The sequence below is a fragment of the Grampus griseus genome, assembly GCF_964374135.1.
Source record: "Grampus griseus genome assembly, chromosome: 20".
In the NCBI taxonomy this organism is placed as follows: Eukaryota; Metazoa; Chordata; class Mammalia; order Artiodactyla; family Delphinidae; genus Grampus; species Grampus griseus.
Genome location: NC_139014.1, coordinates 19,370,514 through 19,392,613, shown reverse-complemented (window position 1 = coordinate 19,392,613; position 22,100 = coordinate 19,370,514). Strand labels below are relative to the sequence as shown.

The 22,100-nt window shown below is 39.9% G+C and overlaps 2 protein-coding genes across 3 annotated transcripts in view; one reads left to right on the top strand and one right to left on the bottom strand.

Annotated features, from left to right (window-relative positions):
- Positions 1–22,100, bottom strand: part of LOC309837836 (signal transducer and activator of transcription 5B) — a 62,553-nt gene that overhangs the window by 22,721 nt on the left and 17,732 nt on the right. Inside the window, exon 2 of one of the 2 annotated variants that reach the window (XM_082678716.1) lies at positions 2,375–2,512. In XM_082678716.1, coding sequence (XP_082534842.1) covers positions 2,375–2,502 — 128 coding nt within the window. In that variant the 5' untranslated portion in view covers positions 2,503–2,512. Of the gene's footprint in view, positions 1–2,374; positions 2,513–22,100 lie in introns of those variants that run through there. The other variant, XM_082678717.1, reaches the window with a different exon arrangement.
- LOC309838140 (3-hydroxyisobutyrate dehydrogenase, mitochondrial-like) lies at positions 7,207–8,404 on the top strand. The gene is given in 2 exon segments (XM_082679132.1): positions 7,207–7,606; positions 7,608–8,404. Coding segments are annotated over 2 exon segments (1,011 nt in total). The 5' UTR covers positions 7,207–7,246; the 3' UTR covers positions 8,259–8,404.

Below are 22,100 nucleotides of genomic sequence, written 5' to 3'. Positions count from 1 at the left end.
TGACTCTTTCTTTTTTTTTGCGATACACGGGCCTCTCACTGTTGTGGCCTCTCCCCTTGCGGAGCACAGGCTCCGGACGCACAGGCTCAGCGGCCATGGCTCATGGGCCCAGCCGCTCCGCGGCATGTGGGATCTTCCCGGACCGGGGCACGAACCCGCGTCCCCTGCATCGGCAGGCGGACTCTCAACCACTGCGCCACCAGGGAAGCCCCTCTCTTTCTTTTTTTAAACAACTTAGGTAACAACTGCTATTGGGCAGTACTAAATTACTTAACTCGGCTCACTGAAGAAAACTAACAGTTGTAAGGCTGAAATAACATTCATTACTGCTGGTGGGTCTGGAGCCAAACAAGAGATCTGGTGATAGCTAAGCAGCTCTGTCATCTCTACACAGACCTGAAGTCATTAGCAACTAATTTCTAATGGGGGCACAAACAGGTATACCAAAACACTGACACGTTACTTCATCAAATAATATGCTCGAATCTGCACTTTTGAGAAGGCAGTGGAGAAAGCCAAATAATATGTGTGTGCTGTGTACTAAATATGTCTGAATAAACGCCTGGAAGGAATGAAGGCAGCCCTGCACCTCTGTTTCGACTGGCAATAATGCTCCACTCTTAAGAAGCGACAGTCTCTGAGCACAACTCATGGACATCAAGTACTACTGGTTCTCGTACTTCAAAACTTAACTCTCTGCCATATATATATGTATATATATATAGACTACATATATATATGAACTTTCTTAGTTTAAATGTGAAGAACTGAAGATGTTTTAATTAAAATCTTTATATTCTTAAAACCAAAACCGAATAAAATTCAGGTTTTCCTTGATATCAACATAAGTCTCTTAACATTTGTTCAGTAAGAAGACTGCATGGGAAATTTACTAAATGAAATTTTAGATCAACAGAAACTTCCTACTAATGTTTTTCTGAACTCTCCAAATCTTTAACAGAAAATGAAAATGAAATGGAAAAGCACTAAACGAGGTACACCTGACATGCTCATAGTTCGCTCCTTTTTTTCTCAATTACATGAGGCTGAGTTCTGGTTTTTTTTAATTGCCTAGAAAATTGCCCTCCTTTGGTGCCCTCCAGCTTTTGAGCAGAAATCTGCTACTAACACACAACTGCAATTATTCAGAGGCAACATTACCGATGGGTTTACAGCTCGCCTCAAATAGTAACATAAAGGCTGGTTTCTCCAGGGCTCTGTCAATGAGGACCCCTGCTCTCTTGGCCATGACGGTGGAGGCCTGAAGTATCTGATGAATAGGACAGATCAGATTGAGACTGGTAACGAACCAACACCTGCCCAGGCCCTGAGCAGAACAGCAGACAGCCTGCTGCCTGGTGTGCAATAACGTTGTTGATTAAAAAGCTCTGTTGTCAGTCTACTGCACTGTACTAATTCTGAAAGAATTTAAAAACAATTTTCCCCCTGGGTATATAAACAGTAATTTGGGAAATAAGAAAAATAAACATGGTTGTTAAATCTGCGACTAAGACATAATTATTGTTAACATTTTGGTGTACTGTCTTTTAGTCTTTACCTATATATATATATATATATATATATATAAACATATACATTTGAAAATATCAAAGTCACAATTGTTAAACTTGTTAACAATACACTTTATTAAACTGTATGCATATGCATACCTTATCTGCCCCATTAAACACTAAATTCTTTGTGGACAAGAGCTTCAACGTTTTCTATGAACTCTACTAACTACAACACTGCTAGGCACTCACGACATATTTGCTAACTGTTCTTTATTAGCAGCAATATTTTAATGCTTTTAGCCAAAATTTACTATTAAAGGAAACAAATCCTATTTTTTAAAATCCCAATAGCCATTCCATCTTCTTAATCTTTAAGATGGAATTAAATACCTTTTCATGGGTCACATAATTTTCTTTATAAATGTACAACTTTTAGAGTATTCACTATGTTGTCTTTCCAATCAAACTTCAATATGGGGCTTCCCTGGTGGCACAGTAGTTAAGAATCCACTTGCCAATGCAGGGTACATGGGTTTGAGCCCTGGTCCGGGAAGATCCCACATGCTGCAGAGCAACTAATCCCATGCGCCACAACTACTGAGCCCGAGTGCCACAACTACTGAAGCCCGTGAGCCTAGAGCCCGTGCTCCGCAGCAAGAGACGCCACTGCAATGAGAAGCCCATGCGCTGCAATGAAGAGTAGCCCCCGCTCCCCGCAAATAGAGAAAGCCCATGCGCAGCAACGAAGACCCAACGCAGCCAAAAATAAATAGATAAAATAAATAAATTTATATATAAAACAAAAACTTCAATATGCTTGTGCTTCACAAAATATGATGGAAAAAACTTTGTTCACTTACCAAGCTTGGCTTTCAATCCACTGGGATAAGTAATGCCGCACCTCAATGGGGAAATGCTGACCATACAATGCTTGCATCTGATGAAGGGCATCTCCTTGGAGCTGCTGGGCTTGTATCCACACAGCCATGGTTTACAATCTGTTAAACAATCAGTGGTTTGGATGAGCTTTTTTTCTTCCCCTTTTAAATCCATCAGAGTAAATACTCGATTATAAAGGCCAGAGATAAATGCATTTAAGCCCTTTTTGACAGACTAAAGATCAGTGTTCTTGAACTGAATTTTAGCTTCAAAATGTTTTCAAAATTCAGTGTGGCCATGGAAAGGTATATAGCTGTGTCTATGAAGCTCTGACTATAAAATGTACTGAAGTCCTACAAGCAAAAGTACAAATCCAGCATGAAGGGAAGAACTGCCTATAGCTTTGATATCTCAGACATGTTCTTTCTTTTACATGTGTTCCAAACTTGAAGCCACAGTAAGCAGCATTTCAACAGTAATGATAAATAAGCAGCACGGGGATTTTGTAGAAAATCGCTTGTTTTAGATTTGGTATTTTGACTTTTAAGAAATGCAGTAAACGTATTGCCATTTTAAAAAAGGCCCAGTAAAAGAAGAGCGATAATATCTAAAGCACGGATGGAACTCTATGCATTATCACTATTTACCCGAGCAGTAATTGTTTGCACATAAAGGGCACAGATTTATTTGGAAAAATAACCCCAAGGTTCACCTTCTGATTTACTGCTTAGGAATTTACAAAGCAATGTTCTGTTAAAATTATAGCATTTAAAAATCTTTCAGACATAAAAACAACACATTCCAGCTAAGAGTTAGAAGCAAGAACCATTATATTGCAATGGTGGGTAGGTTTTTAAAACACACTGTTGATTTCACAAAAAGTTTTATAAAAATATAAAACTACCATGATGCCTTCTCAGACTCACCTAATAATTTTTTTTTTTTTTTTTTTTTTTTTTGCGGTACTCGGGCCTCTCACTGTTGTGGCCTCTCCCGTTGCGGAGCACAGACTCCGGGCACGCAGGCGCAGCGGCCATGGCTCACGGGCCCAGCCACTCCGCGGCAAGTGGGATCTTCCCGGACCGGGGCACGAACCCGTGTCCCCTGCATTGGCAGGTGGATTCTTAACCACTGCACCACCAGGGAAGCCCTCACCTAAGAATTTTTAATTCATTTGGCAGAAACTCTCTGGGATTAACCAGATTGTGACAGCAACAGTACTTTCATGTACACAAAGGGGACTAAAACGGAATCTTGCTCTAACACTGTGGAAGTGGTATAAGGCAGGGATATCTTGAATCCCATCCAAAACTATCTGGCTACTGATTTGCACGATCCTCCTAAGAACTGTGTTACAGTCAGGGTACGGTGAATTAGACCTTGATTTTGTTGAATACCAGAGACCATGCGAGTGTGTTAGGAAACAAAAATCCCTTCTCTGTTAGTTGTAGTTGTCTGATCGCATAACACAGAGCTATTTATGGGACAAGTTAGTTAGCCAACAATGAGGTGTGGGGTGGGTGCCAGTTACCTATTTTAGATTTGTGCAAGGCTGTAGAACACTTGAGCAGTGTACAATTTACGGCTTTTGAGCATTAAGGCTGGGATCACTGTAAGATCACCCAGGACATCAAATTTCATGGCTGAGGGTTTACTAGGAGAAAGACTGGGATAAAAGAGCTCTCTCCAGAAGTAATCCCACATTACAATCAAATATGTGGAAGACATTTAATTGTACAACATAATTTCTAATCAAATGACTCATATCATATCCCAAGATTTTGGAAAATTGGAAGCGATACCAAAGCACGTTTTTTGGACAAAAGGTAAAGGGATGGACGGGATGGATGAAGGTGCTTTGGCAAGAATGATCAAGGAGTGAAGAAAAGAATTCAGGTAGTATTAATCTCTTTTAGTGGTAAGGAATTGGAAAGAAGCAGGACCTCGCCATAGCTCTCGTAAAGAATATGTAAATGATACCAACAGATACGAAAATTATCTTGCATCCTGCATTCATTAACCGAATTGACCCAAGAGACAGAAGGAAGATTGTGGGAAAATGTTTATCTTCAAAGAGACTCCTCAGTCTACCCAAATAAAATAGTATTCTGTTCACTCCCTATCGTCTCAGTCTGCTTTATTTTTCTTGGTATCATTTATCACTTCCTGACATTTATCACATATTTGTTTAATGACTTCCCACTAGGGTGAAATCACCACGAACACAATGACTTTGTTTTGTTTTCTGCTCTTTCTCTTGTCCTAAAACAGTGCCCCGCACATAAGCATTCAGTAAATTTTTTGTTGTTGCATAAATAAATGTATATACACAATTTAGTCAAATCTATCAGCTCTTTTCAAAGTCATCATGGAACAAGATATCAGTATGAAATACCAAGTCAAGAAAATGATACAGATTTTATAATTTGGGTGAGTCAATGGTCTATCTGTCCCTTAATCACATATGGCACAATTTGAAATTTTAAAATAATTAATTAATTTTTGGCTGCATTGGGTCTTTGTTGCTATGTGCGGGCTTTCTTTTTAGTTGCAGCAAGCGGGGGCTACTCTTCATTGCAGTACGCAGGCTTCTCATTGCGGTGGCTTCTCTTGTTGCAGAGCATGGGCTTCAGTAGTTGTGGCACATGGGCTCAGTATTTGTGGCACATAGGCTCAGTAGTTGTGGCTCGCGGGTTCTAGAGAGCAGGCTCAGTAGTCATGGTGCATGGGCTTAGTTGCTCCACAGCATGTGGGATCTTCCCAGACCAGGGCTTGAACCTGTATCCCCTGCACTAGCAGGCGGATTCTTAACCACTGCGCCACCAGGGAAGCCCACAATTTGTAATTTTCCCTTTTAGTTTTTCTTAATTTGTTTTTGTCTGTTTCCCCACTGAATGAGAACAGTAAGTGAGGGAGCATGTTTATTCACCACTGTGTCTCCAGTACCTATTATGGTGGCATGCCATGTAAGTATAACTTTATACTTAAATATTGGCTGAGTGAATAAATACACACCAAATATTTGGTAAATATTTCATATGTTATGCTGTCTGAGCATAATTCCAGGAGTCTATTATTGTTTTAAGAAAGAAATACTATGGTGATATGCCACATAGGTAGGAGTATTATATAAACGTCACACTGTTTTGTCAAGTTTTATATTAGTTCTTAGTTTTTATAAAAGAGTAGAATGCTAAGCTCTTAGAAGTTTTCAGAATATTTTTTATGGTTCTAAATATGAACATGCCACAATAGTTATTTTCTAAAATGTCATTTGAAGGATAATAGCGGGCAAATATAAGGTGGTAACCGCCTTATTTTGATAAATACAGTATAATTTCACTACAAAAAATGCTTTGATAGAGCTGGAAAGTAGATTTTGCCTACCAATGGTCAAAAATGTAAAATAAAAATACACTGAACAGTACAGAGTCATTTTTATTTGACTTTTAAACTAAGAGTTATATACACATGGAAAATGAGATGACCTACTGAGATTATCATGCAACGATTTAAAACATGCAGTTTAGAAAAAAACTACTTCCCCCCACTGACTGTATCAATAAAACCTAGAATCTAAGTAGTGCTTTTCTTCATACACGTCAAAACTTCACACGTGTCCTACACACATTATTAGGCAAAGCCTACACCTGGTATCCGCTGACTCCCTGTCCTTTCCCACTAGTACATCCAGCCACCCCACACGTGCAGTGAACGCGTGTCTGTCCTCAGTACACGCTCTCTTGTGCTTATTTACGGGCACCTCCATCTTCAATGCGTGATGTTCTGACAAGGGAAGTGGTTTGTATCTTTGGTAAATCATCACAGGGGCTTCTTTAAAGACTGGGAAATGGATACACAATCTTATTTTTAGCCAAAGATGAGAACTATTTGAGCTTTGTTAGTTGCATTCTTACTGTTCGTAAGCATTCCAAACAACCCCAAACCACCTTGGACGCAGAATCTTGTACTTTCTGAAAGCATAAGGTAACTACATTGACCTCATATATCTGGATATATCCTAGGAGTCCCAAATAAAGCAGACCCTCAGGCATTTGAAAAAAAGGGTTTCAAAGTCTAATAGCTCATAATGTTACAGGCTTATTGCAAACCGCAGAAATGAGTACCTGTTAAATAAATGATACGAGTGGGTGAGATTTAACGATAATTTTGTCCCAATAATAAATACCTTTTTATTAGATGCTTTCCCTTTTAGAAGTAAAATATAAACCTTTGTTTAAACAAAAAAAACTCACTCTGAAGACTTCTAGAATGTTGTGGCTACAGTAATGCTACCGTTAACCTGTCAAGGAGGAAATGCAGAGGACAGGACAACACAAGGTTCCCAAAGCATACCTGCCACCTGCAAGAATGAATTCTAGCTTGCGGTGGGAGTAGGAAGTTTCAAATGTGTACAGGGATTTGGTCTGCTGGATTCATGTACATAATTTAGAGCATTTTATAATTCCTATTCTCCATCCCATCACCACTGCCAAAGACGCTAAAATGGGGTTCAAGTTCTGGAGATAATGGCAAACGCTCCTAAACAGAGCTTTACAAAATATTTAACCTCTTAAACCTCTCTGGGTCTCAGTTTCTTTATTTGTAAAATGGGAATCATAATTCTTATGTGTCTCAGGGGGTTGCTATGAGTTAACATGGGCAAATGCTTAAAATGGTGCCTGGCTCATAGTAAATGCTCAATCTTATTCTGACTTCTTCAAAAATATATAGTTTTGGCGCATGCGGCCCCACGCTGCAGCCGACCCCGCCCACCGCACCACACACCCCAGCAGTCAGTGGGTGAGCTGGGAGCCGTGGAGGTCACCGTGGGGAGGCGGGGCGGGGGCAGCATGGCAGCCTCCTTACGGCTCCGTGGAGCCGCCTCCGGCCTCCGGTACTGGAGCCGCCGGCAGCAACCGGCAGTGGTCAGCCTTGCAGCGCTGTGTTCTAGGTCAATGGCTTCTAAGACTCCAGTTGGATTCACTGGAGTAGGCAACATGGGGAATCCAATGGCAAAAAATCTCATGAAACATGGCTATCCACTCATTATTTATGATGTGTTCCCTGATGCATGCAAGGAGTTTCTAGATGCAGGTGAACAGGTAGTGTCTTCCCCAGCAGATGTAGCTGAAAAAGCTGACAGAATTATTACAATGTTGCCCACCAGCATCAATGCAATAGAAGCTTATTCTGGAGCAAATGGAATTCTAAAAAAAAGTGAAGAAAGGCTCACTATTAATAGGTTCCAGTACTACTGATCCTATGGTTTCGAAAGAATTGGCCAAAGAAGCTGAGAAAATGGGAGCCGTTTTCACGGATGCCCCTGTTTCTGGTGGTGTGGGAGCTGCTCGGTCTGGGAACCTCACGTTTATGGTGGGAGGAGTCGAAGAAGAATTTGCTGCTGCCCCAGAGCTTCTGGGGTGCATGGGCTCCAATGTGGTGCCTTGTGGAGCCGTCGGGACCGGGCAGGCTGCGAAGATCTGCAACAACTTGCCGTTAGCTCTGAGTATGACCAGAACTGCTGAAGCTATGAATCTGGGAATCACGTTACGGCTTGACCCAAAACTCCTGGCTAAAATCCTAAATATGAGCTCAGGACGATGCTGGTCAAGTGACACCTATAATCCTGTACCTGGGGTGATGGATGGAGTTCCCTCAGCTAGTAACTATCAGGGTGGATTTGGAACAACACTCATGGCTAAGGATCTGGGATTAGCACAAGACTCTGCTACCAGCACGAAGAGCCCAATCCTTCTGGGCAGTCAGGCCCATCAGATCTACAGGATGATGTGTGCGAAGGGCTACTCCAAAAAAGACTTCTCATCCGTGTTCCAGTTTCTACGAGAGGAGGAGACGTTCTGAGTTTGCCCTTTGGCTGTGGACACTGTTGGGAACCAAACTCTATCTTGGAGCCTCTTATAGCTCACTCCACAAGTAAATGGGCTCAATCAAAGGTCACCTGTCTGCTTTTGTTTGTCTAGTTCACAATAAACCCTGGGATTTTTCACCTTTTTTTTTTTTGTTACGTGGGTCTCTCACTGTTGTGGCCTCTTCTGTTGTGGAGCACAGGCCCCGGACGCGCAGGCTTAGCGGCCATGGCTCACGGGCCAGCCGCTCCACGGCATGTGGGATCTTCCCGGACCGGGGCACGAACCCGCGTCCCCTGCATCAGCAGGCAGACTCTCAAACACTGCGCCACCAGGGAAGCCCTTTTCGCCCATTTTTAACTGCTTATTCTTTTTATCTATTTAGCAAGCACATATTATCTGATTTTCTTTTTTTTCCTGCAAGCCACTGATGGTCTCTGCTAGCTAGCTGACTGACCTTTTTCAGAAGTTTGATTCCTGACCATCATTAGCTAAAGCATTGCCTATTTCAATCAGGATACTATTTACTCCACTTTACAAATAAAACCAAATTTTTTTTCCACAGGATAAAACCTCTCCTGGAGGAAAGAAAAGAAATCGGTGTGAGGAAAGGAGTTAGAGAAAGGGGAAGTACAGTGAATGACTCCCTGTGTCCCTCAGAAAGTTTGTCCTGTTAACCCAGTGGTGGTATTCTTGCATTCTGAGGTTACCGGTTTATTTTCCAGAACTTGATAAAGCAAGAGAACTCCTTGCTGCCTGCTGTGTAATTTGGACTCTGTTACATTACCTTGGTGTGCCCCTCTTGTAACAACTCCCAATACTCAACAAACTTATTTTTTATATTTTTGCTTCCTTGTACATTCTTACTACATATTTTTTGACTTCAAAAGAATGACATCTTTAGAACTGTTTCAGAGCCTACGATGATATGTGCTTTAGATAATTATTATATTATCCTAAATATAACCATATTATTTTGAATTCAAATAAATTTCTATGCTGATAAAAAATATATATATATTTTTTTATTTAAAAAATTTTTTTGCCCACACAGTGCAGCTTGTGGGATCTTAGTTCCCCAACCAGGGACTGAACGCCGGGCCCTCAGCAGTTAGAGGGCAGAGTTCTAACCACCGGACCACCAGGGAATTCCCTAACTTACAACCTGAAACTTACAAAGGTGGCTTCCTTCTCCCCACCTCCAATTTTAACTCACTTCAATTAAGTACCTTCCCAAAGTCAATGTTCCACAAAGAGCTCTTGCTATCTTTCTCCTTAACCAATATCCTGCACATAAACTTTACCTTCCCGTTATAAGCTGGTATTCCCATTTCTTAATCAATTTCACTGGCACCAGGACTCCCACAGGTGAGACCTGATGGAGGCTGGTGGAAAGGCACTGGGAAGACTGTTCCCTCACCTCTGAACGAGGGAATTAAGAATTGTGAAGGGTGGTGTAAGGAGAGCAAGGCTGCCATAAGTATTCTAAACTCCAAAAAGAAAACATCCGTTCTGATGTGCTCTTCTGGCAGCCAGGAGCTAAGCCTTTTCCTATTCTTTCCAAGGACGCACCTGACTCCAACTAATTAAAGTATGAATTATTAGCAACAAATATTTTGATTCATCTAATAAATTCCAGAAATAAGAATGAAAACTGATTTAAAATAACATTTATTAGTGTTAGTAGCCACCATCCAGATTTATCATTTAATATCATTTACTGAACACTTGCTATATTATTTTATAACAATGAGTACTTTTATGAGTCTACCATTTAACCCTCACAAAAACCCTATGAGGTAGCTATTATTATTCCCACTTTACAGATGAGGAAATTGAGGCTCAGCAAATTAAACAGGATTGTAAAATGGTGTAACAGTTTTGGAAAACCATCTGAAGGTTCTTCAAAAGGTTAAACGTGGAGTTACTATATGACCCAACAGTTCTACGCCTAGGTATATGCTTAAGAGAATTGAAAATATATGTCCACAAAAACCTGTACACAAATGTTCACAGCAGTATTATTCATAATAGCCAAAAGGTAGAAACAACCCAAATGACCATCAACGCATGAATGGATAATATGGACATGAGTGGAAAAATAAAATAGATTAAATGGAATATTATTTTGCCATAAAAAAGGCATGAAGTACTGATACATGCTACAATATGGGTAAACCTTGAAAACATGATGCTAAGTGAAAGAAGCCAGATATAAAAGGCCACATATTGTAAATTCCATTTATAGGAAATGCCCAGAATAGGCATAGGCAAACCCACAGAAACAAAGCAGACAGGTGGCTGCCAAGGGCTAGGGGATGGGCAGTGACTTTTAATGGGTATGGGTTTCTTTGGGGGGTAAAATATTTGTGCCAGGTCCCACACTGCTGAGGGGTACCATCTGGGCTGGATCTGGGCACCCTGGCCCCAGTCTGTACTCTACACTGCACCATGCTGCCTTTGTCTTGAGGACTTGTGGTGGTGGTTTGTCATATTATGTTTTGTACTTTTCTGCATGTTTGTTATATTTCATAACTTAAAGAAAGAAAATGAATACGAAATTAGAATCAGAAACCTAATATTGCGGGGCTCTGATTTGGGCAAAGGCTTGGGCTAGTTGGCAGATGAAAGAGAAGATGTGCAAACAATGCTTCTGATCTGAAAAGAAATCTGATCTGGCAAGGAACCAGGATTCAAAACTGTTCATCATATCAGCACCATTTAACGACTAAAGGACTTTGGATGGAATAAAAGCAGCAAGTTCTCTGGTTGTGTTTTCTGCTTTACTGTCAATACATCTCTTCAGTGGTGGTGATTACCCAGCAGTAGGAACTTGGAGGGACAGAAACATATTAAATAGTAGCAATAAAGGATTCAGATTCTGCTCATATTAAAATTGGCCTAACATCAAGTAAGGTTAGAGTAAAACTATCCCGTCTAGAAGTAGGTCAACACTGGAGCCATCTGCTCTCTAAAAACAAACTTCTAAACACTACGTTATAAGCCATCAGGAAGGCAATTCTCTAATAAAAGCAGATTATTAAACAGATGGGAAGCGAACAGAAAGAATAAAAGTATTTGGCTCACAAAGAAACAAGCAAGGAAAAATCTGCCAGGCGACATAGAGATGGTAATATTCTGGGAAGACAATCAGTCATAAATCTTTACATCACAGCAAAATCATTACATATTACTTCGGGAAAAAGGAAGGGAGAGGGAGAGGGAGAGGGAGGCGGGGAGGGGGAAGGGCTCCCTCATGACACACTGGCCCGCAGCTTGAATGCGTATGCATTACCATTATCTCTGTGTTGAAATCTATTAAGCAACTTGAACGACCCACTTGGGAAGAAGCTACATCAATAACATTTTTCAGAGAAGGAAAAACATTTACTGTAGCCCACAAACAATGGCCATCTGCATTACAGAAAAGTAAGAAATGATCTGAGGCTGCCATGTAGCCCCATGTCAGCCTCAGAATTTCGAATGAAGGGTTTTTATTTTCTACCTTTTGAAATTTTTTTATTTTTTAGGCCGTGCCTCGCGGCATGCAGCATCTTAATTCCTTGACCAGGGGTCGAATCCGAGTTCCCTGCAGTGGACACGTGGAGTCTTAACCACTGGACCGCCAGGGAAGTCCCTCTAATGAAGGTTTATATCTGTACCCATTTATACTGTTAAGACCAACTCATCTTAGCCTGTGTCTCTCAAAAAGATCGAATCCCACAGTTCAGGAAATAGAAATTCCTCAGCTATTACAATATACTGAGTTTCTGTACCATTTAGATGAAAGATAATCCCTTCCCTTCTGTTCTGAAGTTTTGTTTAAAAGGCAATTTATTAATAAATCTACACACGTTCCTCTTATTTTCCTCATTAGAGTTCACAGCCTCCCTCTTATCACTGAGAATTATAGTATTAAATTTCCACTTAGCAAAATTTGCTTTGAAGAGCACCTAGCACTAGGTCAACTCCTAGGGACAACAGTTAGACAGTATTAAACACAATAATGAGAAACTAGAAATAACCTAAATGTCCAAAATAAGAGACTGGTTAAACTATAACATATTAATCTGATGGAATACTGTGCAATAATTAAATGAAATATAAAGGCTATGTTGAAATATAAGGCCATAGATATTTTCCAAAAGTATAAATAAAGGAATATTAAATGAAAAGTGTACACAGTATGTATGCTAGAGGACACATACCAGAGACAGGTCAGAGAGAACTATAAACAGCTGTTACATTTAGATGGAGGAGTTTTGGTATAATTTTTTGTAAAGCTTTTTGATTTATTAAATTTTGTTTAAAATGTAAAACCTGAAATATAAATTTAATAATCATGGGCAATTGGCACTGCTCACTATTCCACAGGAATAAAGCATAAAGGGACATGCAAAAGACATAGGAAGAAATATTTCCCATCATGACAGCATCCAGCTTATGGCACAAATGAGGTAGTCTTGATTTAAGTAGCGCATGAGATATTTATACATTTCTTAAAAAAGAAATTCAATTCGGGACTTCCCTGGTGGTCCAGTGGGCAAGACTCTGCGCTCCCAGTGCAGAGGGCCCGGGTTTGATCCCTGGTCGGGGAACTAGATCCCACATGCATGCCACAACTAAAGATCCCACATGCCGCAACTGAACACCCGGCAACAAAGATCCTGCGCGCTGCAACTAAGACCCGGTGCAGCCAAAATAAATAAACAAACAAATAAAAGAAACTAAAATGTTTAAAAAAAAAGAAAGAAATGCAATTCTATCACCTTCAAGTACATAAGAACAATGTGTTTTCAAGTAGTGGTTCAAGACTATTAATAGCTAAGCTTAATTTGTAATTTTGACATCTATTTATATTTTATTTAAATCCTTTACAATGTCTTGCACTCAATAACTGTTCATATTATTTTTTTGTTTAATAAACCCTTGTTTTAGAAGTAATATAAAAGTAAGTGGCACAAAAATATATTTTGAAGTATTTTTTTTAAGTCCAGAAGAAACAAAAAGGTGTTTATGTGGAGTACATAAAAAAGGATTAACAAAATTTTGGTAATTTTTGAACTTGAGTGATGAATCTATGGAAATTCATTATACACTATTCTTATTTTGTGAGTGTTTGAAAATGTTCATACCAAAAAGTTCAGAATACCAAAAATTAAAAAAGGGTAAACTAGAACTTAGACTAGGTTGAAGATTAGTGATCTCAGAGGGAGTAGAGTTTGAATCTAGGAGGTTTTCTTGTGATTTCTGAAAAAAACATGGAAAATAGAAAAGACAAAAAAGAATATTTGAGAAAGTCATATTTCCAGGCAAGAAATAATACATACTTATTAGATTCATGTCTGGTTCTTTTTCATCTTTGACATGACTAAGCAACGGTCCCTGCAAATTTGTTCCGATAGTAAATAGAATGAAATACACAGAAAACCACTCCCAGCAGTGCAAGGATTCCTTTTAATTTTTATTTTATTTATTTATTTTTTTTTTTAAGAATTCCTTTTTAAAAACTGTATTTCCCTTACCCCTAATGACACACCTGGACACAACTGGCCTGGATGAAGGCCCTTGATAGTTCAAGGGTAACAATTCAAGACCTCTAGAAGGATACGGTTACAAAACCAGCTCCCAGAAAGCCTTAGCCATCCGTTCTTAACTTTGCTCCTACTCAAAGGCCAACAGAACTGGGGGGAAATCTTCCTGTTTTGTTGATATCAACTTATTTTGTGCCAGAACCTATACCTAAAGCCAAAGCAAGGTTTGTACTCTCAGGAAGGTTGAACGAATCAGGCCAGGTTCCAAGAACAGACAAGAAGCACTACAGGGCCACCTTGCTAAGGGAAGACTTTAGATAATTCTCCCAAGGTTACTCTCTACACATTTTATGTACATCAACGCTAACGCTCACCCGACAATCTTTACTATTAACAGTAAATCTAGGAGAGAGACCAATAATACATTGGAAAAGCATGTCCGTAAACTGAACTCAAACTGAATGCAGAAGAATACGGTACTTTGCCCCTTTTTCAGGTAGCTGTGTTCTCTGCATTCACCAATAATCATAATCAACTTCACTTTTGCTTACAGACACTTACTTGAATATAAGTCCTTTTGAAAAACAAAAGAAACCTAAATATGTTTTGGTTAAAATAACGGAAGACTAAGATCTTTTCTTTTAAGAGAGAAATGGCTCATCAGCTAGTTCCTTTGCCTGCTCACTGGAGGATATTCCAATTTGGAAGCCCAACTGTAGCTTTCTGAAGAAAATGCCAATGTGTGCGGTATAATACTCACTCTATCTAAGTAAAACAACTCCTGCAGAAAAGGTGGGTCCAACAATGGGTAGCAGGTGTGGTAAGAAGTTAATTCTAATTCTGAGATGAAATGACATTTAAATAAGAGCTCATGTCTTGGAAAATAAAAATGGCCTCTCAGGAAAAAAAGGTGATCTAGTAAAAGAAATAATACTGATATTAGGACATTCAACATTAAGATTAATTAAAATTGCACACAAAGTAATTGTCCATAGCATTAACACTGGGACTTGGCAAGAAAATACAATTCGTTTTGCTAAAACAAACTACTTTTTCTGGAAACAGATACTCTCTCACTATCTATCTACTGGGATATCTACACACAACTTAGCTCCGTGAACTTGAGTCCATGTTCCTACAACACACTGCACTGAAAGACTCCCACCTCTTACCTAACAGCTTATGCCCCAAGACACCAGCCAGGATAACGACAGAACCCTTCTGTGTAGACGTTCTTTCACAGGCTGCACTGTTACAGGAAGAAGCAAAGAGCAGCGATTTCCTTCCAAAAGGTCAGCTGCCACAGACAGACCAAACAGAAAGCAGTTAATTCTTGCCAACTTCCCCTCCTGCTTCTGTAGCTAGAACGCAATAGCATTCGGTTTCCAGTAAAGCTCCAAAGAAAAACAAAGCAAATGTGAGACCCAGAACCTGTGTAATGTGGTGTCTCACTTGACTAAATTAAAGACAATAAGATCACGTGGAGCTACACTCTTTAAACAGCAGTGGAACTCTTAAGAACTACCGGATTTAATGTGGACTTAAACAGGAGGAAAAGTACAGGATTGGAACCATCCTAGCCTTTATACTACTGCTCCAGAAGTCTCCACCTAAAAATAAAGTGGCATTTTGGCTATAATAAATACGGCAACATATAAGGTCCCTAGTTGACTGATATAAAAATAAATCTTTAGTTTTCTTCTTCTCAAACTAAAGTCAAATCACCTGTCGGACATGCGAAGGCACTGGCCAGGTTCAAGGCTGACAATCAGGAAAAGCACATATACCAGGGATGTATATTTTCTTAGATTAGACATGGTTTAAAGACTCTACAACTTATAACAAAAAGGGCAAGAAGACAGAAAATATGATTTTAAATCTTCTTTAGGTAGTAACCCTGAATAGTTGTGGAACAATATTGAAGACCCCTAACCCCCAAAGAAACAACACCGCATTCTCGCGTAGACGTCTTTAAATTAAGTGAGCATCTATGCATTTAATCTTCCCAGAGACAACAAAATTAGATCTTTTGAGTTTAAAAGTGGAGAGGGAAGGAAAAACAAAAACTTTTTGTTTCCTCAACCAGATCGGTTCCTGGCTTAGCTATCTACATGCAACTTACAAGAAAATGTGCCGGCTCCTTCAGAAGGGCTCCTACAAGCATGTCATAGGGCTCTATGTGGTTTCTAACTCGTTAGTTTCAGGTTGTGGTGGCAACAGAGACACAAAGCTTTTTGTGAGACAAAGTCTTGTAAAGATTCTAGGCTTTGATGATGGAGGGTATGTAACCCCACTCTGAGAATACCTCCTTTGAAATGAAGGCAGTTTGGGTTTCAAGGAAAAACTTAGTAGTTTGTTATATATGCTAAATTAACTACTGCTACCCACACCAGAAACTGTTTCATGTTGGAAATAAAACAAACTATTAAATTTCTAAGCCTTTCCTACACTTAATCACCAAATGTTAAATGACAGCAAAGGAATTAGCATGGGAAAGGAGAAAAAGGGAGTACTAGCAGCAGTAGTAATAGTAACAATAGTCACAGTAGTAACAATAAACATTCAAGGAACTCTTACTACGTCATGGACTGTTGCCTGCATGTTATATGTACCCTCATTTAATCCCCATGACAACTCTATGAGGCAGTAGGATTATTATCCCCATTCTATATAAGAGGAAGCAGGCTTAAGAGTTAGAAAACTTGCCCAAAGTCCTGTGGCAAGTAAGTGAAGGAGCTGGGATTAGCACCAGGCTGCCCATTTCCAGCACTCATACTCTCAACCCCCGTGCTTTATTAAAAACCTCACCTAACCAAATGAGTTTTTCCTGACCATGATACCTGTGGTTGTAAGACTGCTTTATAATAAAAGCTACAAAGTAAATGAACAAAGTGCAACTCACTGATACCAAAAATTATTTGACAATCCAAAAATGTTTTAAATGGGACATCCTTCCCTAAAGGTCAGAGCACATCAAGATGACAAACCTTCAAACACAACCAAAGGAAGCCATATTAGGGGTTTGGTGATTCACCTTCACTCTTCTCAATCAATCAGAAATCAGCTAAAAGCTTTAGATTATAAAAGGGAGTGGGAGGAGAAAAACGAGAATCATTCTGGGGGTCGGTGGTTTTCCAGTGAGGCCCAAACCTAGATCCTGACCACTTGTGTTCTGAATTAACACAGTGACACTTCCTATGAGAAGGGAGTGGTTAGTTTGTTATATTTGTTCCCAAATTCCTTATTGGGTTTCCATTAGATACATTATTATCTATCACCAGTATTTATCAGAGATCATTCTAAACTCAGGTTTTCTGCTGGCAGAAAACATTTCTCATTAAAGGGACAATATCACTAATACAAATGTGAAAACAACTTGTGAACTATTCTAGTGGGTAAGATAGGATAGTAAAAGATACTGAAGTCAGTTATCTTGATAACTGTTCACATGATACCAATAACTAACATCAAGTTACCTGATGCTGATGTGATTATAAAGCTAGAGAGATGTAAATGATAACTTCCTGTGATAACTAACACTAATATGACAAATGTAGAAATAACTACGTTACTGTGCACAGTGCCCATTAAATATTGGTTGACTGTTAGGAGATCATTTGGGTTTACCAAGCCATGCCCCTGAGAGGTACTCTGATGGGGAAGACGACGTCTGAATTTAAGTGTTGTCCAATATGTCTTGGGGAAATCTGGGGCAGGGACACCTGGCAATTCCGTGCTCCTATGAAATGTGCCTCATACAATCTTTAAAACATTTAGCTAAAAAAACCACATCAACACAATACCTGTATCCTATGTCTTTTATCATCTTGATCATCCAGTTTTTAAAAAGATGGAATTCTTTACCTCTCTAGAATTAGAATTTATCCTCCATTCTGGGTGTAAGAACCAAAGCATTTCTGATTTAGCTGCTGCTCAACTACTAGACTAGAACTTATACCAGGGAAGGAACCATGTCTCATTCATTTTGATTTCCTTGGCATAGGTACATGGTAGCTAGTCAATAACTGTGTGTTAAATTAAATATAATTTTGGTAGACCTCCATGTTGCAAAAAGAACCTAAATTGGGGGAAATGAATGGTAGGTCAGTTATTTCCTTCAAGATGTTATTTTTAACACTGCGGAGATCATTAACTTGAATCCTTATTACAGGAATAATGGTACTGAATCACACTTTATAGAAACTGTGACGGAGGTTTTGACTCATCATTGGTGCTAATCAAGGTAAATACAAATTGCAAGCTGTACCACTCCGTAAACATCATGACAAGTTTGTAAAACAGAGCTGACAACCTCCTTGCAGCAATTTCTTTTTTTTTTTTTATCATGTTTATGAGGTATGTTTCCTACTTTTTGGCATTACAGCAGACAACAGTGTCACCAAACTTTCTGAAACCGTGCACCTCAGATTGGGACCTGAACCCACACAGCCGAGACTTGAACCTGGCCAAAACCCACAGTCTTCCAACTGAGATCACACACCTGGTTTCAGGGCTTAATGAAGCTCAGGTTCTTTTTTTTTTTTTTTTTTTTTTTTTTTTGCAGTAAGCAGGCCTCTCACTGTTGTGGCCTCTCCCGTTGCGGAGCACACGCTCCGGATGTGCAGGCCCAGCGGCCATGGCTCACGGGCTCAGCCGCTCTGCGGCAGGTGGGATCTTCCCGGACCGGGGCACGAACCCGTGTCCTCTGCATCAGCAGGCGGGCTCTCAACCGCTGCACCACCAGGGAAGCCCGAAGCTCAGGTTCTTGATGTCTCATTGTAGAAAGAATTCAGTGAGAGACAAAGTGATAGGTAAGAAATGGATTTATTTAGAGAGAAACATACTCCACAGACAGAGTATGGGCCATCTCAGAAGGCGAGAGTGGCCTTGGGAGAAACACACGCCACAGACAGAGTGTGGGCCACCTCAGAAGGTGAGAAAGGGCCTTGCAGCAATTTCAAAGAGGAGAATTACATGACATGTGATGATGCTGATATGAGCTGAAATTCCAAAGAAAGCATCTTTATGCAAACTAAACTCTTTCTTTCCCTTAATTATGTCTCAAGAAAGAAGTTGAGTATAAACCGGAAGCACAACGTCTACCAACAATTCACTCCTTCGGTTACCATGCATACTACCAAATACAATCCAGAGTGATTTACTATTGTGCCAAAACAAGACGATGAGTTTCTACATCCAGAATGTTGGTTAACGTTAGAAGGATGACTCAGGACTAATTGCATCGGTCTGACAGACACTGAACCTATGTTTTATCTCCTGAGAGTTCTTCAACTACAGGACCAAATGCCAACTCAGGAAGATATTTCAGCAAATATAACCACCTCTGACTACAGACTATTTTTTAATTCAAGATGTATTTCCATGTAGCAAAGTAAATTTAGCAAATGAAAATATAGCCTTGAATTGCTATGGATGGCCCCTACCCCTGCCAAAAATGACAAGCTGCTCACTCGAAAGCTGTCACTAATTAGCAGCTGCTGCTGGAAAGAAAATCAAAGTAAGTGCCAATAAAAGCATATGGAACTGAAAGAGGACCCTATGGCAAGGAATGGGAAATGCAAGAATCTATTCGCGACTGGTAAGCTTTATAAATACCGGTGATCTAAATCTAGGAGAAGTGGGGCAAGGCAGTAATGGCAATCTACGTCCATTCATATTTAAGCAGGAAGGACTGGAAGATTCTCCTAATGTTCTGAAATTCAGAAATCCCAGGGTCCTGAGGTTACTTGAATTCCATCACAACCATTTCCACCTCTCCAACAGGAGCCAATCTTGGCTTTGGATAATTTTTCATTGTCAGTACTTCTGTCTCAAAAGACAACCCTCAGAATGGGAGAAAATATTTGCAAACGAAGCAACTGACAAAAGATTAATCTCCAAAATATACAAGCAGTTCATGCAGCTCAATATCAAAAAAACACACAACCCAATCCAAAAATGGGCAGAACAACTAAATAGACATTTCTCCAAAGAAGATATACAGACTGCCAACAAACACATGAAAGGATGCTCAACAACACTAATCATTAGAGAAATACAAATCAAAACTACAATGAGATATCACCTCACACCAGTCAGAATGGCATCACCAAAAAAATCTGCAAACAATAAATGCTGGAGAAGGTGTGGAGAAAAGGGAACCCTCTTGCACTGTTGGTGGGAATGTAAATTGATACAGCCACTATGGAGAACAGTATGGAGGTTCCTTAAAAAACTAAAAATAGAACTACCATATGACCCAGCAATCCCACTACTGGGCATATACCCTGAGAAAACCATAATTCAGAAAGAGTCATGTACCACAATGTTCATTGCAGCACTATTTACAATAGCCAGGACATGGAAGCAACCTAAGTGTCCATCAACAGATGAATGGATAAAGAAGATGTGGCACATATATACAATGGAATATTACTCAGCCATAAAAAGAAATGAAATTGCGTTATTTGTAGTGAGGTGGATGGACCTAGAGTCTGTCATACAGAATGAAGTAAGTCAGAAAGAGAAAGACAAATACCGTATGCTAACACATGTATATGGAATCTAAAAAAAAAAAAAAAAGGTTCTGATGAACCTAGGGGCAGGACAGGAATAAAGACACAGACATAGAGAATGGACTTGAGGACACGGGGAGGGGGAAAGGTAAGCTGGGATGAAGTGAGAGAGTAGCACTGACATATGTACACTACCAAATGTAAAATAGATAGCTAGTGGGAAGCAGCCACATAGCACAGGGAGATCAGCTCGGTGCTTTGCGACCACCTAAAAGGGTGGGAGGGATAAGGAGGGTGGGAGGGAGACACAAGAGGGAGGGGATATGGGGATATACGTGTGCATATAGCTGATTCACTTTGTTATACAGCAGAAACTAACACAACATTGTAAAGCAATTATACTCCAATAAAGATGTTAAAAAAAAATTTACAAAAAAACCCCCCCAAACTTCTGTCTCTGGCATACTAACACCTGCATTTGTAGACATCAAAAAAACTGAATTTAAAAAGTACCTTTCGTGGGGCTTCCCTGGTGGCGCAGTGGTTGAGAGTCTGCCTGCCCATGCAGGGGACACGGGTTCGTGCCCCAGTCTGGGAAGATCCCACATGCCGCGGAGCGGCCGCGCCCGTGAGCCATGGCCGCTGAGCCTGCGCGTCCGGAGCCTGTGCTCCGCAACGGGAGAGGCCACAACAGTGAGAGGCCCGCGTATGGCAAAAAAAAAAAAAAAGTACCTTTCATGTTCTCATGGCTTTGGCTCAAAGTCTTGTGATTCTGAATCTAATTGTTGACCTTCCATTTTACAGGTTGAGAAATGGAATCAGGGAAGGCAGAAATGATCTGCCCAGTGCAAATCAGCAGGGGATACAGTGGGAGAACCAACCCTATGTTCAATAGTCCTAAAATAGTGAACCAACCCTATGTTCAATAGACCTAAAATAGTCCATGGATTACGATTCTGCTTGAAATTTCAATTGCACAGGTTACTTTTTAAAGCATCCTTCAAGATGCTCCCTCTCTCTTCCTCTTTGCTTCTTTACCAATTAGATCTCCCAGCATATTTCTTTTTCCTCAACAAGTTAGTTTCCAATCTTTAAAAAAAAATATTTAGTTCTCATACTCTCTTTTTCCCCATCCCTCCAAGTAGACTGATAGAGAGCTACAATTATTTTAATTATATTTGGACCCTAGGTTCAGGTTGTCTCTGTAGCAACTACTCAGGAAAATGAGAATGAAAAAGAAAGAAAAAAGAAAGGAAGAAAGAGATGGAAGGAGGGATGACAGACTAGAAGGGAAGGAAAGGGATGGAGAGAGGGAGGGAGGAAGATATAATGAGAATAGAAAAAGAGAGAAAAGAAATGAGTAGGAGCATGTAATTTCCTAATGAAGCTGCAATCAAAACCTTTCATGTAGCTATTGTCCTTGTGTAGTTTGTCTTCATGCCTGTATAAACAATTACAACAACGTGCCAGTAATTTTCCAGTTCATAATCAGGCTATAAGAAGGAGAACAATTTGCTTTATGAAACATGGAGAAAGACTAATCTCTGATATTATTGTCAGTGCAGGTTTATCAGCAAGACTTGGAGGAGATAAGCCTACAGACATACAGATTAGGAATCACATTTTCAAAGCTTTAATAACCCCCTAGTGGCATGCAACAAGCTGCTGAATTAACTTGTCTTTGGACACTTACTGTGTATGCATCACTTGCTAGATCTAGGTACAAAAGGAAAAACTTAAAAAAATGGGGGAAAGAAAAATTGCCAAGTCTCCAAGCAAAGGGGTCAT